The sequence below is a fragment of the Palaemon carinicauda genome, chromosome 8 (genome assembly GCF_036898095.1).
Source record: "Palaemon carinicauda isolate YSFRI2023 chromosome 8, ASM3689809v2, whole genome shotgun sequence".
In the NCBI taxonomy this organism is placed as follows: Eukaryota; Metazoa; Arthropoda; class Malacostraca; order Decapoda; family Palaemonidae; genus Palaemon; species Palaemon carinicauda.
The window spans coordinates 5,929,872-5,948,392 of NC_090732.1; the positions used below are offsets into that span (position 1 = coordinate 5,929,872).

General features: G+C 35.6%; 1 protein-coding gene across 3 annotated transcripts; it reads right to left on the reverse strand.

The window, feature by feature from the left end:
• Positions 1 to 208: 208 nt before the first annotated feature.
• On the reverse strand, positions 209 to 17,607 carry LOC137645612 (myb/SANT-like DNA-binding domain-containing protein 3). 3 transcript variants are annotated; one of them, XR_011045316.1, is made up of 4 exons: positions 17,153 to 17,607; positions 8,406 to 8,557; positions 5,519 to 6,130; positions 209 to 1,217 (listed from the first exon to the last, which is right to left on the reverse strand). XR_011045316.1 is itself a non-coding variant. In XM_068378415.1 (3 exons), the coding sequence occupies exons 1-3, from the start codon at positions 17,416 to 17,418 to the stop codon at positions 5,679 to 5,681; spliced, it is 870 nt and encodes a 289-aa protein (XP_068234516.1). In that variant the 5' UTR covers positions 17,419 to 17,607; the 3' UTR covers positions 5,292 to 5,678. The 3 variants fall into 3 exon arrangements, 1 of the variants encoding a protein (XP_068234516.1); XR_011045315.1 differs by lacking the exon at positions 209 to 1,217 and adding an exon at positions 1,228 to 3,530; XM_068378415.1 differs by lacking the exon at positions 209 to 1,217 and having other exon boundaries at positions 5,292 to 6,130.
• Positions 17,608 to 18,521: the final 914 nt, after the last annotated feature.

Genomic DNA, 18,521 nt, shown 5'->3' on the forward strand with positions numbered 1-18,521 from the left:
TAGTTCTTAGTACAGTATAATTAAGTACTGTACAGAAATAGCATAGGGTTCTGTATTTAATAGCCTCACATAAAAAACCCATTTCTTTAAATAACGCTTTTCCCTTCCAATAAATACAAAATACATTTCAATTACTGAATACAAACACAAATACAGTATTTCAATAACTAAATAAGTTTGAATCTTTAATCTGTACTTAGACAAAAAATGGAATGTTTGATCACAGCAGAGCCACAAGCACAAATATTCCTGTGAAGATAGGATCTTCAAAACCTTTAAAATCAAATTCGTTGGAGGAAATAGATACATCAAACCATCTGCTCCACTCTAGGCTCAAGGCATCTCTTGCAACTCCTTTAAAATCAACATTTGAAGCTACACAAGACCAAAGTCACATACTCTTCAATCAGCACAGCTGTATCAAGAGTGTGGAGTTGGAATAACTTTGCTTCCTCTTTTCCAACCCAGAACCTTCATGACTGGATTTTCTCTCCGATTTCTATGAAAGAGACTTTCCTCGGCTAACATTACACATTTGATGGACTGTAAATGTTTAAAGGCGACTCATGAGTGGCAGAGACAAGGGACAGTGACATTGCCCTATCAAGCAGGACAATGTCCTAGAGACTGACCATATATACATATGATCAGTGCCCAAGCACCTCTTCAGCCAAGCAAGGACCAGGACGGGCAAGGCAATGGCTGCTGACGACTCAGCAGATAGACTTAGAGGGTCCGCCAAAACCCCCAATCCTTAGCTCACAAGGATGGTGAGGTTGCAGCGACCAAAGGAACTGACGAGTTTGAGTGGGACTCAAACCACAGTCGGGGACGTTACCACATATGCCATCACAACTCTAAGAGGTCCTCTTCCCCCAGACAGTACCAGTCAGTGTTTAAAGCAAGGATGGCCTTACTTAGGGATAGACCACAGCTAGATAACCCCAAACTTATTGTTTCCCTTTCTGGTCTACCTTTTTGAAGATAGGAAGCTTAAGCCCTCAAATCTCATAAATATGCCTTGATATAAACCCAAAAGTGGATCTTAAGCATGAAGTTATATTCACACATATTTTACAAAGTTCTTTGCTTTCCAACAAACCTTGTTACCAACTCTCATTACTCTAAGAAAAAAGTTACTCAAGAAGACTGCATTTCTAATAGCAGTCATAAGAAAAGTTTCCCATTGACATCGAGTCTTCAAACATGCCAAACGGCTGAAAAGGGAAATTTTTTTAGTTGCACAAACAAATATGAAAAAAGAAAGTTGAGCATAGGTGAATGTATCTAATATTTTATCTTAAAAGAGCTTTCTTTTGAATAATGCATTTTATCAAATTAACAAACAAGAACATTATTAGACAATGAGAAATTTTATATAAATTATAATTTCCTTATTTTTCAACATGAAATAATATTCAGAAATTATCCAAGCATATGATGATAAAATAAAAACAATTACATTTCGAAATATTGACCTTACTTAATAGGGAAAATCTTTTCTTATAATTCAAATGGAAATTATATTTTAAACAGTACCATCATTAAGAAGTTTAAGCAGACTGTCATAAAATACTTAATCCTTACAAGGCTAGACCAATGGGTAACCCAAAACAGAGCCAGGGTAAAGTGGGCAAAACTGGAGATAACTGACACAGAAGGGGATTACCCACCAACCTGGAATGCCCAATTTGAGCCAATACTACAACCAATGTAAAAAATCTTACGAGGGAGCCCACTGGGCCCTCATGGCTCAGATCAAGACTTCAGAGAGACAAACAACAACGCCGTCGTGTGGGTTCCACATTGGAGCGATACGATATGACAATGACCGACGAGTTTGCCCGAAAAACTAAAATACCAGTTTTACTCAATAAATTGTATACCTTAATCTCAAATTAACACGACAGAAGACCAAGATTATGACCAAATTTCCGTAACTGATTCGTTTTTACGTATAGATACTCATCTTAGTGAAAAGAATAATTGTTTTTGATTTGCTTGCAGTTCTTGGAAAGTTGGCTGTTTTATCAGCCTCTTTATGCAGCCATGAGCAGGGATCCAAGATACATCTTAACATTTACACCATCTCCATGTAAACTGTGGAAAGAACACTTTATTTCTTGCACATGAAAATATACTGAACAATAGCTTTGAAGGGCTTCTGTAGCACTTTAAGTCCCTGAATATAACACATTTCTGAAGTAGTATATCTTTAATGGGAGTTAAATGTCAGGACAGGATTAAAAATGAAAGTATAGGAGAGATTAATCAAGTGCCATATGTGTATGAGATCATGGTGAGGGGTAGATGTCGATGGTTTGGGCATGCTCTTCGCTTCCCCATGAGAGATTAGTTCACCAAACTTTCAACTGGGTTCCACAAGGCACTGGAATAGTTAGAAGACCCAGGCCTACATGGATGAGGACTATGAATCGTGAAGTAAGAAATGATGAATGGAAAGTATTCATTTAAAAGATCAAGATATACGACTGGCGGAATCTAACTAAGGGCCTTTGCATCAATTAGCGTAGGGGATGATGATGATGATGATATCTTTAATAATTTTGACTTCCTTAATTGTTGCACACAGTTTCGGTTTGAAATTTTAAAGCAATGAAATCCTAAAGTAAATTTAATTATTTCAACACTTACCTTGTAGTCATCAAGCTAATATCATCGCAGCAACTGGCTTACCAAGCTATAAATAATGAGCAGAAAAAATTTTCCCTCTTCCCATGATGCCATTTAACCGATAAATGGCACCATTGGGGAACATCACGAGCATAGCAATACATGAAAATTCATATAATAAGTCATTATAGACCTGTACATATTGTAAAAATTCTCTTGAAATTCCTAAAAGATGGGATGACTACAATGGTAAGTATTGAAAGAATAAATTTTATTAATAATCTATGCCCTCGCCAAAAGCTTTTCAACATCTCGAATTTGTCATATATTCAGTATCTTATTCCTTTTATTTCAGTTAATCTTACCCTGTAGTCAACAGGCTGACTTCCACACTCTTTTGGAGGTAGATATGTGATTGAGAAAGATATAATATAAATATAACCATGAAAAGAAATCCTACTCAAACCAACTTGGTACAGTATATTTCACCTTATAAACATTATCATCATTCCATGTTTGCCTAAATTATGGAATGCTTAGTAACTTTCTTTGCTTCACTTCCATAAAGTTAAGAATAATTTCTTTAATATTGTATAAAAGCTCTTCACTGAGCCACCTTGTAGTTTTAAAAAATATTAGATAAAACTATATAAACCATATAAAAATACATGGAGTATAAATTACTTAAATGACAAGCATTATTACTGGCCTAGAATCCAAAAGTTTTAAGAACTAGAGAAGGTTTATTTACACGATTTTGCAAACTCAATTTGGTGCTTCACTAATTTGCATCCATACCAGCGAATCTTACGTATAATGGCAGATGAATTTTTCCTCTCCTCCCGGTATTTTTCCATACACTATTTTCTATGGAATTCTTCCATCATGTATTCCTTCTGAAATGACTATAAATACATCAACTCCCGGAAATTCAAGATTTCCTATCTTCTAATCTGTCATTCCTATTTCATATGAAAATTTCCAACTGAATTCCATTATCCATACAAGACAAAATCCTTCCCTTAAGACCCAGTAAGTTACTTTGACTTTGCTTATCATCAAAGATAAACAAGTTTTATCATCCAATCTTGTATTTAGACTGTTAATGTAGATGAAATTTGATATTTAAATACAAGCATGCTGAAAAATTGGCTGTGAGCCAGGTGATTCTATTTATAAACAGCAAACCACTCAAAACCTTACTAAATACATGTCAAAACCATATCTTGCAATGAAAACAGTTGACATTTTAAATATGCGAAGAATTATCAATGCTATTTAAAAAAATATATATATAAAATATCATTGACTTAAATAATATAAAACATGATAAAATTATATCACTCACCAATCTCTAGTAAATAGCCTAATTAATCCTACAAAAAAGTGTACGCAACTTTCTCAGTGTCATAAATATGCTCTGCAACTTATAAAGTGTAGCAGAAGGAGTAAAATAAAGTGTACTCAACACTCTCAGTGCCATAAACATACTCTACGACTTATAAAGTGTAGCAGAAGGAGTAAAATAAAGTGTACTCAACACTCTCAGTGTCATAAACATACTCTGCAACTTATAAAGTGTAGCAGAAGGAGTAAAATAAAGTGTACTCAACACTCTCAGTGCCATAAACATACTCTGCAACTTATAAAGTGTAGCAGAAAGGGTAAAATAAAGTGTACTCAACACTCTGTGTCATAAACATACTCTGCAACTTATAAAGTGTAGCAGAAAGGGTAAAATAAAGTGTACTCAACACTCTGTGTCATAAACATACTCTGCAACTTATAAAGTGTAGCAGAAAGGGTAAAATAAAGTGTACTCAACACTCTCAGTGTCATAAACATACTCTGCAACTTATAAAGTGTAGCAGAAGGAGTAAAATAAAGTGTACTCAACACTCTCAGTGCCATAACCATACTCTGCAACTTATAAAGTGTAGCAGAAAGGGTAAAATAAAGTGTACTCAACACTCTCAGTGTCATAAACATACTCTGCAACTTATAAAGTGTAGAAGAAAGGGTAAAATAAAGTGTACTCAACACTCTCAGTGTCATAAATATGCTCTGCAACTTATAAAGTGTAGCAGAAAGAGTAAAATAAAGTGTACTCAACACTCTGTGTCATTAACATATTCTGCAACTTCTATAGTGTAGCAGAAAGAATATATCACAGAAATAAAACAGGTCTCTAATAATCACTTAAAACAAATTTGGCACACCAGTCTTTCAAAGAGTAAGCTACTGCACACCAAAATATTAGGAATTTAAATTTCCTTTTAACGTCTACTAAAATTATTGACTTAGGACTGTTAATACTGGACAGTATTTCTGAAAATTTCAAGTCATGGGGTCAGAAAACTGAAAATTTCTTAACATTACGATAACAGATAATCCCAAAAATAGTTAATTTGGTTGTATAACTAAATTAAGCAATGTACCCAAGAATCAAACTTCAGTCATTAAAATAAATTTGGTACTAATACCAGTAGTTTGTTCTAGAATGCTGTGAAGTACTTTGAAACAAAATAAAAACAAAAGCTAGTTGATGCAAAATATGATCAAAATCCAAATGAGGTATTCCCACCAAACTTACTAAACTGAGTTTCATAGAGTTTTCAAATCAGGAAAATTTTTCTTGACTATGCTTTTCCAATCAATTTTCTTTTGTGATGAGAGCACCTTATGTTATTTATTGGCATTCTATGGCAAAATAAAATGCACCCATCACAAATATAAACAAGTTTTAAAGTCTTCAAATCTTTTTTTTTTTTTAATAGCATATTTTTCAAGCTTTACCATAACTTGTAAATTAAGACCTGAAGACATTCAGAATTTGTTCCTCAAAACTACTATAGTATCTGAAGTATAAAGTAAAAACACTTACCGTACATTGCAACTCCAGACTTAAAATCCATGCAATACTGTCGTTATCACGAATGATATAAAGTTACCACTGACAAATGAAAAACCACTGACTGTATGACTTCTTAAAAGTAATACCGGTTATGATGCATTTGAATTATAATACTAAAAGATGCATAAGTTCAAGTTTCCATATCACCATAACCAGTTTTCTTTTCCCAGAACTTAATTTGCAGCATTGCTAGATTGAGATTAGCTTCATGCTGCGCCCTTTGCCACTCATGAGCCTCTCGCTGCTGCTGGTATCGTTCTTGTAAAGTTTTTCGTTCTAGACGCAAATTTTCAATGGAAAGCTGGGCTTGTTGCATCTGCATTTGTGCTAGGAGAATATCTTGATCACATAACTGATCCATCTTTTGTTTTCTGGTCCTTCTGGAAGGGCCAATATTAGGGTTAATATCAGACGACGGTTTTTCATAATACGTTGTTAAATCACAATTCTGAGGTGCTTCTGGGGCAGATGGCTGTTGGGTTGTCTGAAATCCATCCATTCTGACACTTGTGTTTGTTGATGTCTCAGGCATTAACATTTCGTTGACAATGTTTTCAGAATTCACATTTTTAACATCTCCATCTGAAACAGAAAAGTGTAAGATAGACATTTAGAATAAAATATATCAGAAACATGAAAACAAAAATCCAGCATTTGAAATATATACAAATTCTTAAATAATTACTTACAACTAAATATATCTCCCAGTTCAACTCATTACAGTACCTAACAATCCAAATCAGCTCTTGGAGGATCAAGGGATCTTTATGTAAAGGTGGGAAAAGAACCAGACATTTTTTACATCATCCATATCACTGGAAACTAAATGTCTTTACATCAATTGAGACATGTATATTTCATAATGCTTCCTGAAGGCTAAAATCATTGCTAGACCTTCGCTCAGACAGCCTTCTCAACATTACGTTTCCAGAAAGTAAAAATCAATGGTTGAATTCATTCTATAAAACATATACCGGTAGCTGACTATTGACAAAACTGTTAAAATGTAGCCTTTGGATCAAAACACTTCTGACCTGTATGGATAATAAAAGAAGACAAAGCAACAAACGTTACCTTTTGATCCACCAGACTTAACTGACCTAAATTTCTTGGGTAGGGTAAATGATTTTGAAGTAGAAAATTCCCAAAGGATTCCAGGGTTTAAGGAAAAAACAATGAACAACAATGAACAATACATCAATAATATAAATTTACGACACCAGAAATTTAACATATTGGATTACTTAGAAATCCGTAATCAGCAACTTTTGGTCGACTTTCCTTGACCACAAAAGTCTACATCTCAGTGAGATTACGCTGGGCAAAGTTCTATCTGAGAATATGGAGACACACGAATAGCTCCATGTAATTGAAACTTGAGATTCATGTGCATACTGTACTTTATTTTGAAAAGAAAATAATTTAAGGATAAAATGCAAAAAGTATAATTAATGCTTAAAGTTGATCATTAGCTTCCACATGGTTATTCTTGTCTAAGAACTCCTAACTTAGAATTATCATGTAATAAAAAATGGCAAATAATCTAGCATAAAACTTATTTACTGAATTGCAAAATAGACTTAGGATGAAAATTATTTCTACCTTATGATTTAAATAGAAATAAATTATCAGCATATTTATCAGTTACTTAAATAAATCATATCAAGAATTTGATAAAAACATATACTCTTCTCAAACACTTTTTTTTTTTCAAAACATATTCATAATTGAGATTGTCACATTTCTAGTCTTCTAAAATCATAGCCCCTTCATGATTTTTTATTCACAAGATAATCTACTGGCTGATTTATTTCTTGTTCCCCACTGTTATCACTACATTAAGGGGTCGGTTGCCTGATGCGCCCTCTCCAATGCCTTCTATCAAGGGTATCCTCTTCCACCATACCTCTTCTCACCATACTGTAACAGCAATAAGATATCCACCATTGATTGTACAAGTGGTGAACATAGTGAGGAAGCTGCATCCCTTCAGGTTTAGATAAATCAACATAAGCTGTTTTGTCGTTTTATGGAGACGTTACAGGTTCTCGTTGGATAGCTGGTATTTTTAAACTATTCAAATAAAGATGAATATGAAGGAACCGCGTATGAATATTCTGCTCCCCACAACCCCCGGCTGCAGTTTCTACATTACAGCATATGTTATCTATCATATTGGCTAGGCTCTCAAAGGGGAGAGATATAGGTAGAGAATTTTTTTTTCTCTAGGTCAAAGTTCGCGCTTCATAAATACTGAATATGTAACTCTCGGGTAAGTCACTCAAACAAAATAACAGTGTAATACATAGGTCTAAGATTTTTGTAAGAGACATAATTAAAGAAATACCCTACCTAACATAATGAAAGCTTTAGCCTTTAATGTCAAATTATACAGGAGATTTTCAAGAAAAAATAAATTCACCACCACCATCAGTGACAGGCTCTTAGAAGGTACTACACTAGGATTTTGGAATAATGCAAAAAATACTTTAAATAGAAAACAAAGAAATCCATAACAATTATTCTGTACATAACAGAATATCAAAGTAAAGAGAATTATGAAACTAATATGAAAAATATAAAAGATATAACTTATAGGATTACTCAGATTTTTTAAAACAAAGAATTTGACAAAATCCAATGAACCTAACTGCCGATGTAATGTGAGACCTAAGACCTACCATATCATCACTTTTTTTGCCCACACTGTATTTGCACAAAATATTCAAAAAACAATATGAGAGATATTTCTCCCGAAATGGCAATGTATTTTATGATACTTCCATAAAGGAATGGATAAGAGTGGCTTGTCATTCTAAGGAATCTAATACCATTACAATCAAAAGTTATACAATACCTAAGATGGGTTCACCAGTTTTTTCATCAAATGACGTAGAAATGTGATCTAGCATACAAGGATTGAGGACATTGAGAACAGCCTCTACTTCCGGAGTGACGGCACTTGGAACTGATCGATTTTCTCCAGAACTGTCTCTAGAAGTTCTATCACTGCAAAGTAAAAACAATTAAAAATTAGATTATACATTGCTCAAACAAATCTTATTCAAGTTGTTTAATGCCTGGAAAGGAGATGTTAATTGTAAGCTGATTACATGATTAGCTGGAACAGAGAAAAAAGAATTCTCTTAGGCTCATCCTCCCCTCAAAGGAGCTTCTTAAATACTATTCAGGCTTCCTAAGACTTAATTTTTCTTTTGTGGAGGGTATGAAATTTATATCTTTTTGGAAACCTTGGTACCAGTACAAGCAATCAGAAAAAAAACAATGTTTCCATTTCTCTTGATTACAAAATGACTGTCATCTTGGATTTTACAAAATGACTGCCATCTTGGATTTTACAAAATGACTGTCATCTTGGATTTTAAAAAATAACTGCCATCTTGGATTCTACAAAATGGCGGCCATCTTGGATTTTAAAAAATGGCTGCCATGAAAAATATCTTTATTAATAGCTAAACTCTTAAATAAACTTGAGCTTTTATTTCGTAAGCTAAACTACCCTTTTCAAGGCAAAGGAATCCAACCAGACACACTGAGACATTTGTTAAAACAATTCTTACAAATAGCCTACTTACTAATTTCATAAGACAACTTGGTCATTGGGCCATACTGAGTACCAACCACAAGGAGATGTTTACCTAGTGGTCTAATTATCGCAGTAAACTCAAAACCAACTTGACACATCTTATTCTACACTGTAAACATTATTAACCTTTCATGTTTGCTTTGATTGTGGAATGCTTAATAATTTTCTATGCTTTACTTTCCATTATGCCTAAAAAACCTTCCATTATTATTGCATCAACAATCCCCACCAAACTATCATGTAGTTTTCACAAACAACATGAAATAAAACTGTATACAAACCATACATAAATATTTCAAGTACAGATCCCTTGAACAATAAATGCATTACTAGTGGTTTAAGTCCAAAAATTTTAAGAAATAACCAATATTTATTCAAATAATTTTTTACAAAATTGATTTAGTGCTCCACTAAAGTATATTCACAGCATTCATCCCTACTGTAGAAGCTCATCCAAAGTTCTTGGTCTAAAGATGGAGGTTAAGGCAAGGATAATGTATCTTAACTCCTGTCCCGGTCTTCTATCTCTGAGTCCAATTGCCTTTAGAAAGAGCCAGGATTCAAGTTACAGAATGCTTTGATATCCCAGAGTCTGAGACCATAAGAGACATCTCTTCATCCTCAGAGAAAGGGAGGAAAATATACAAATTTAGTAATATGAATTTTCCTAACAATAAACCCAAGTGAAGTAGGAGATGATGAGTGGAGAAGAATTGATTTAAACGTTCAAGACTGGCGAAATCTAACCAAGGCCCATTGCGTCAATAGGCGTAGGAGGAGATAATGATGATGATAAACCCAAGTACCAAGTACTTCAATAAGAGGAGATTAAATCTAGTAAAGCTGGAATGGCCATTTAAACTATAAACAAGGTAGTTATTAGTAGCTGAAAGGTGGAAGGTAGGCGCCCCCCCCCCCCCTTTGACAAGTTGAGTAACCATCAATTTGACCTTAACCTTGGACTTTCAGAGTGATAGAGGTTGTCAGTGTAACTTAGGACTCGGGTTTGTGTAGATAGGAAAAATACATTTATTTTTTAAATTGTGATTAGTTGCTACACGAATACAAACCATTATCCTTTAATAGGAAACTTAAACCTAGGAAGAAATAAGACCCTATAACCAAACTGGCAGGTTTAATAACAAAAGGAAATGTCAATACACTTTGGTCCTATGGAGGAGCAAAAGTGGTGACACCTGTCAGCCTCCTAACTGCCTGAACATGATGTTGCAGGTGTTAAGGGTAGTAAGTGGTCATGGAAGAACTTATATCTGAAAGGATATGTTGTCTGAATGTATGGTCATTATGAGAAATGGGTTTGCATACATTACTTCAATCCTCTTCCTCATCTCGTAGGATGGGGGAGATACTTCAATACAAAATTTGTCTATAAAGTTATTTGGTCGTGACGTTTGTCTACATCTAGCCCACACCAAATGAATCGACTACTGCACCATAAGGAGTAGGAGAGAGAAGAGAAAGGTCAAATATCCTTACCTCTCCTTCAAAGCTTAAGTCACAACTATTATCTTAGATGAAATGCTTTTTGTCCCGTTAGGGAAATAGACTCGCAACTTGAGTAGCTACTGAAGGACCAAGGATAAGCTTTTTCAGGGACCTAACAGTAAAATCCTATAGGTAGTGGGCAGCAAAATACCAGTAAATACCAGTAAACAGATCAGTAACACATTTTACTATATCTAAAAGGGAAATGACAACTTGTTTCCGATGCCATTATTACACACATCTTTTATAAATACAATTCAAAGAACAGTTTCAAATGTGAGATAGTTGTGGGAGAAGCTCATATTAAAAGGGATAGAGTTTGTATGTAAACTGTGGTAATAGGAGATCGGCCAAGAGAAAGATCACTTGACAGAAAAAACAATTATGATTGGAGCTTATAAATGAGTACTGTACCAATAACAATAATAATAATAAAGAAAATGGGCAATCAAAAATGAAAACATAGTTTGGATAAGAGAACTGCCTGTCGGGAATTTTAAGAACTGCTCTTTGGGTCTTTTCTGTCATAGCAACCAAAACAGAAGCACTAAAAAGGGTATCATTACAAAATTATGTATCTAAGTTAACCTTAACTGCTGAATTAGGTAATAGGGTTCAAATTAGTGTTTTGGTAGGGATATATTCAATTATGTTTGTAAAAATTGGTTTTTGAATATTGTGTTACATTAACCTATAACCGAAGTGATCACTGGGGAGGCAGCCATGCAGAACTCGCCTTCTTGTCGATGAAATAAGTCTTAGAAAGCATTGTTGTTGTCGATCCGGAGGGCAGTGAAGGAACAGTTGTATAACTGTTGCTATGACTGATTGTTGGGAAGGATATCCCACAACTGTCATCCTAGGGTATCCCCAGATATTCAAACCTGACTAGGAGTTCTATAAAACTTTCTACGATATATTTAAATCCACTAATCGAGACAAAAAGAAGAAAACCTGTATTGACACTGAAATGATTTTCCTGCAAGAGGATAGAATCATTCAATTGCAAATACCCTTCAATAAACAAGTGCAAATTAAAAGTGCTCAAAAGAGAATAGTGTAAGTGTAAAAAGTTGCATAAACAACAGGGGAGTAGTAGTCAGTCTGAAGCTCCGGGCTTTGAACTGTAGTTACTTTACCCAAGACAAAGCAGAGAAAGCCTCCTGTAGGACAGAGAGAATAGATCCGAGGCCAAGTGTCCTTTAGGTCTACATTCTTATGAGGACCATACACTGCTAGCCATTAGTCCTGAATGACGCCAGGGGAACCAAAAGTAGGAGTCAGTAAACCTTTTTCTCATACCTTGTGTTGCCTATGTTCCTGCTGATAGATCACGGGAGATATCAGAAAGTGGGTTTGGAATGCTGTCAGTGTGTAGCTCAACACCCTGACTGGCATATCCCAGCTTGTAGGAGCTCCAGGAAGTCACTGAATTCCATGATCTCTATGTTTTACCTTCCCCTGGAAGGTCAGGTTGAGAGTGAAATGATGAGTGCTGTCCAAGCCCTTCCAGGGGAGGAGCCGCCTGGAGGAGCAGATTGGACCTATAGGTTGAAAAAGTCTTCCTTAGTGCCTGCTATAAGTGCAACGGTGATCTTGGAATTGTTATCCTTGATGGGCCAGGACCTTTAGTGGTAACTAATCGATGGGAGAGGAAAGCAATTTGTGCCTTCTTCCACTAACTCCTGATGTCTGTTCCCTCTATGAGAACTGGTTGCCACCCTCATCCCTATGCATTCCATAAGGGACAATCATTCTCCCGACTCCCATGTCCAGCAAAGTGGGAGGCAACTGTATTGTCTCTCCTCTGGATTCTGACCGAATCAAGTCTGTCCACTTCCTCGTCCTTAGACTTGGCAAGCCCTGGTTTGTAGTGTAGTCTGTGACTGTGGCTGCACAACAATAGAACCTCAATGTAGCTTGGAAGCTGGCTATGGAAGTACATATTGTTCTTATAGCGGTGTATACCCTCTTCTCGTAAATGTGAAGAGGTCAATCGCAGACACAACTGGGGTTGACTAATCCTCCTACAATGATGTTTTCTTCCTCCTGTAAGAAAAATTAGTACTAGGTGCTACTATGCGCTTGTAAGGCTATCCACTTTGAACTGGAGGTGAGAGGTCACTAATAGTATACAGTAGTGCACAGGAACAATGTGCCCCCAAAAATGTGAGTTAGTGCTAACAGAAGGAAGTTCTAGATCTAGTGTGTAAGGAGTGTATGTGCACAAACATGTGAGGACTTGCTTCTGTAGGAAAGTGCTCTAGTGCGTGAGTAAAGGAGAGAATTTGTGGGTGCAAGCACATGAATGTATGAATAGTTGAGGGTGAGATATTAGAATTAATACCTATTCAATAGCCATCCTGCTCTAGGTATTTCATTCTAAACCGTGTTTCTCCTTCAGGAGAGATATATTCCTTCATCATCCAATTACCAGGTACAGTACATAAAAAAGTACAGGTCAGGCCCTGTCACCATACTCATCCCTATGATACGCTGATAGAATATACATAGTCATTTTCTTCACTCTGCTCCTGTAAGAGACAAGGGAGACTAGCATATCCCAAAGAAGAAAAAGAACCAACAACAGTATTGAATTGAATATAGGATTTAGGCATTAAGCCAAGCACTTGGGCATCAAAGGTCATTCAGCGCTATATAACAAAAATCATTCAATCATATCTGTACACTCACACCATTTAGTATCATTTTAACCTTTAATACAAATCATAACACTTTCATACAATAAAATCTAGATGTGAAATAAATAGGGATTAAAAGGGTAAAATAAATAAATAAATTAATAAAATCAATTATAGCTCGTAATATAACCCAATACTTTGTATAAATTTTCTCAAGTTCAGGGTATTACAGTTTTCCCCAAGTATATCTCTTAAAGGTTTGTCCTGGAGTAAATGTGTCCTCCTCTGAAGATTAAAAACAGGACAATCGACTAAAATATGTTTAACATCCATTGTCACTTGACAGGTATTACAAAGAGGGGCCTGTCTCCCTTCCCCACTCTTCATTAAATAATTGTGCGTTGCATGTGTATGGCCAATACGCAGCCTAGTTAAAATAATGGTATCCCTTCTACTTGTAGAATTACAAGATGACCATTTATCCACCAATGGGTGGATTTGTTTCAATTTTGTATTGGTGGTCAGTTCAGACCATCGAGCTTGCCACTTATTTTTACAGTAAAGATGAATCTCACTTTTAAGATCTTTGTAAGGAATACTCAAGGGGGATGGATTACTTAGCCCTGAAGCTTAGTTCAGTTCTGCAGGGACTCCCTTCCTAACTACAACATAAGTGAGTCTGCCTATCTCAAAGGATGAATGGTTTGTACTGTATATACATAGGAACAAATAACACAAATTTAAAGTAACTTACTATATATTTCCTACCAATACTATACAAACCTGAGCCCTTTAAAGTTAACCTTCTGACTTCATCCCAACCCCTTAGTCTTGAATCAAACGTCAAAATGGAAGTTTTTGACAGAAGAATGGGTGGAATTACTTGTCCTCGTCACCACCCATCGTTAACGACTTTGTTAACAATTTTGACGGCCAGTCCAGCTCCACTGAAGGCATTCCCTTTCTTTTTAAAGGACAAAAGATTTGTATAGTATACACGTAGAAACAAATACAGCCGTTTCCCTTTCAAAGAAAATAAGAGTTGATGCTGGTGTGTTTATAGTTGTTTTGAATAGGTTTGATATCAATCACTGTTGGAAAGTCATACTTTCTCAGTTATAAGGATAATTAAACACAATCGAACCCAACACATGGATACAATCTACCTTAAGGTATGGCAAGGACAGGCATCTTAGTTTAAGTTTGTTAAGAGAACCGAGAACATTAGGTTAGGTTGTATTTGTGTTTGTTTCCCTTGTGAAAAACAGTATGGTTTTTCAATCTTAACTTCTTGTGTTTCAAACATCTTTAGAAATTGAAAAATAAAAGTCCCAACAATTACTGTCATCAAATCCATCCAAAGAACCTACAAACCTATCAGGAACATCTCTTCATTTATTTCCTCAGGATTATTGTAATAATTTGCAAATTAACCAATAGTCATTGCATCCTTTCTTATGCATTCCTGACCCCTCAACACCACATTCATTTGCCAACATCAAAATTCCTGATAACCCCATCTGTAGACAACCTATTCAAAGATAGGAAAATACAAAAGGAAAAAGTGGTGTGCGCCAACAATAATGGTCAGAAATCCATAAAGCACAGGATAATGACTTGCAAAAACATATAGTTCATGTAGGCTACTTTCACAAAATAATATAATCATACTATCCCCTATAATTTAGTATTCGTATATAATAAAAAGTTTAAAGGTAACCTTTATCTAACCTAAACAACAACATACCAAGCACCTTGTGATTGGCTGGACTGGGTTATTGTTGGTATATATAAACACTAACACTGCCCATATACAGTACTGTATATGATGAAACATGTACAGTATTCATAACCCCTTGATACTGTTTTTACAAAATCACTTTCTTACTGAGTATATGTACCTTTGATTGCAAACAATGTTTCCTTTAAAAAGATTATTTTCTAATTTTCCATTTTCACTTAACCTTAGAACCAGCCCGCTATTGCAATCGTCGACTAAATGACCAATGAGCGCCTTCTTCATTATTAAAAGAATTTTGGAGGGGCCAATTACCTTCCTTCAATGAGGCACTGACTACCTTCTTCAATTCTAAACAGTTCTTTCACCTTTTCATTTCGTTATGTAGTTTCCGTGCTCTGGTGACAAAAATTCCAATTAATGTATACAATCAAATCAACTTGCTTGAGGGTACACTCGGGCACTCTTTTCTATCTTATTTTTCTTCTTGTTTTGTTAAGTTTATATAGTTTATATAGGAAATATCTATTCTAATGTTGTTACTGATCTTGAAATAATTTATTTTTCCATGTTTCACTTCCTCACTGGGCTATTTTCCCTGTTGGGGCCCCTGGGCTTATAGCATCCTGCTTTTCCAACTAGGGTTGTAGCTTAGCCAGTATTAATACTACTAATAATAAAGAAGTTACTGATAAGGTTTTGTATTTCAAAGACTAACAAATGGCATTGTTCTACTGTTTCTGACCACAAAGGCCTTTCTTATAGAAAAGAAAGATTTTTAGACATGGAAAATTGCTCCATTCATTAATTCCCTTCTCTATCACAACTGAGATGATTGCACTGTAGTGGATAATCTCAGATTCACACTTCCAAACAATCAAAAATGACACTTAGATTAGGGTAAGAACACAGTATCCATGAAGGGTCACAAGGGGGTGTAAGCCCCTTCAACAGGTAAAGATACAGCATCCTTAGGTTGAGTGGGGAACTTCAGGTTAGGTCATATTCCTGTGTTTGTTTTGCTGGTGAAATATGGATTTTCTGGCAAGAAAATAATCTAGAAGGGGTCTTTGTATAACAACGGACAGAAACATGTGCATAGAGGACCGTCTAGCCTAAATTTCCCGGAAAAATTATAGTTCCGGTTAGGGTAACATTTCTTTTTTAATAGAAAATACAGCATTCCTGCCACTGAATTATCAGGGTATACAGTATCTCACTATTCATTTATCAGGCCAAAAAATAAATGTCATTTTCAAAGAAAACGGGAGTTTTTTTAAATGAAAACATTTATTCTAAAATGCTGCCCTGACTGGAACTATAATAAAACCGTATCCTTACCTACCCACCTAATCGGTATATACTCTTTGTGATAAGGTTGAAAATAGGGAAGTTCAAAGGTTCAAAGGACACTCATGAATGGCAGAGGCCAGGGACAGTGACAATGACCTAGAGACTGACCACATACAGTATACATCTGATCAGCACCCAAGTCCCCTCTCCACCAAGCTAGGACCAAGCAATGCCTGCTGATGACTCAGCAGATAGATCTATAGGCTCCCCCAAAACTCCCATTCTTAGCTCACAAGGATAGTGAAGTTACAGCAACCAAAGAAAGTAACAAGTATGAGTGGGTCTCGAACCCCAGTCTTGCGTTCACCAGTCTGGGACGTTACCACATTGGCCAACATGTGGCCGTCATCATACATACACCCCGACTTTTCTTTGCGACTAAAGTTACGAGGAAATTCAATATACAAGAGCAATACGGGGATATGAATACACATAGTCACATATGGATGTGATGTTAATATCAATATTTATCCTAACGATAGGACCCCTATATTAACCCACATTCAGGCAGTTTTAACTAGCATAGCCTTTCAATCCTCGTTAAATAATAATACCAAATATTTCCCATGAAACTAATAATAAAGACGTAGCTATGAGAACAAGGTATGACCTGTCAAGTACTCTCAAGGAACCCGCCCACTTTGCATCATCAGACTCATTCACTAAGTAAACCGACTTTGACATAACCCTACAAAGGTAACCTCAACAGGGCAAGTACATGCTCGACTCTTCTACTCTGCATAACCTACAATCCTGACCTTTCCAACGCCTTTTTGGCTCTAGCTTTCATATTTTCCCAGCAACGTCTGAGCTCCCGACTGCTCCTCGGCTGAGTTGACGGATGAGCTGAAAACTGTGCAGCAATTACCTCCCACACTTGTTCTTTTTCACGATTAGATGCTCCGTCTCTCTTTTTGCTCTCCACTACGTTTTTGTGCTGTTCAATGAGAGCTGTCAGGATTTTTTTCTCTAGAGGTATGAACCATTTCCGCCTGCCTTCTACCCCTTCAGCGTAATCCGCCATGTTGATGTAAACAAACTCAGCGGAGTGGAAGTGTTACCACATCTACCCATGTCATTGGGAGATTTTTTTATTCAATTCGATACAGTTCTCTTCAGACTTCACAATTATGGTAATATGCTCTAAATACATTAACATTTCACATTTGTAATCTCGCAATAGCCTTATTGTCTGTCTAAAAATCCAAGTTTGTTTAAGTAGATTTGATGTAAACAAACTCAGCGGAGTGGAAGTGTTACCACATCTACCAATGTCAATAGGAGACTTTTTATTTAATTCAATACAATCCTCCCTAAGCTTTAAAATGCGAGAAATGCGTTCTAAAAAGATATACCAAATTAGCATTTCATATTTGTAATCCTACAATGCCCTTATAGTCTGTCTGAAAATCCAAGTCTGTTTAAGTAGATTTGGATATACCGCTAATTTAGTAAAACTGTCATTGATTGGTTAAGGCCGTCCAATCACAGTCGCTGTTACAACCAAAATAATGTCAACAGATGTACGGTCACTACACACCCTCAAGTGCCACTTGATTGTTTAATACACCTGCTGTATTAAAACGAGTTTCAATTGCCATATTTATCAAAAGAAATTGAAATGTTAGAATCGGATGATCATAAGCAAATGTAAAAGGATACCGATGAATGTATTGTGATATTTTTGTCAGTATAAGTGGTAATCAATAGATTTGGTTGTGCCAATACCAGAGATATGCAGCATAAATAGTTTGCATGACCTGTTTCAGTATATTTTATTTTATAGACCATTCATTTTGTGTCACGTAACTGGTAGAGTAGAAGGGTAAAATCTAGACATCTAGTGTATAAAATGGTTGATTAAAATTGATGGTGTAATTTCTTTAGTGTTTTTATGATAAATTCCAATAAGAATGATAAATGTTATGCACAATTCAATATGTGTGCTGAAACTTCACTTAGTTCTATGTCTGAAGCCTCTGAAATATTAAAAAGCCTTAAGAAAACAAGAGTCTTGGACAGGTTTATCTTATCAAAGCCAACATAAGGTTTAAACATGTGGGATATGACTCATCGTCCATGATCGGTAGGCATAAAAAAAAAAAAAAACTCATTGACTGCCCTTTA

Excerpts from the sequence above, each read along its gene's own strand:
- LOC137645612 (XM_068378415.1), bottom strand. The coding sequence starts at position 17,418 with ATGGCGGATTACGCTGAAGGGGTAGAAGGCAGGCGGAAATGGTTCATA. Across the intron at positions 8,558-17,152 it reads GCCAAAAAGGCGTTGGAAAG|TGATAGAACTTCTAGAGACA; the intron begins GTCAGGATTGTA and ends TTTACTTTGCAG. Across the intron at positions 6,131-8,405 it reads AACTGGTGAACCCATCTTAG|ATGGAGATGTTAAAAATGTG; the intron begins GTATTGTATAAC and ends TTTCTGTTTCAG.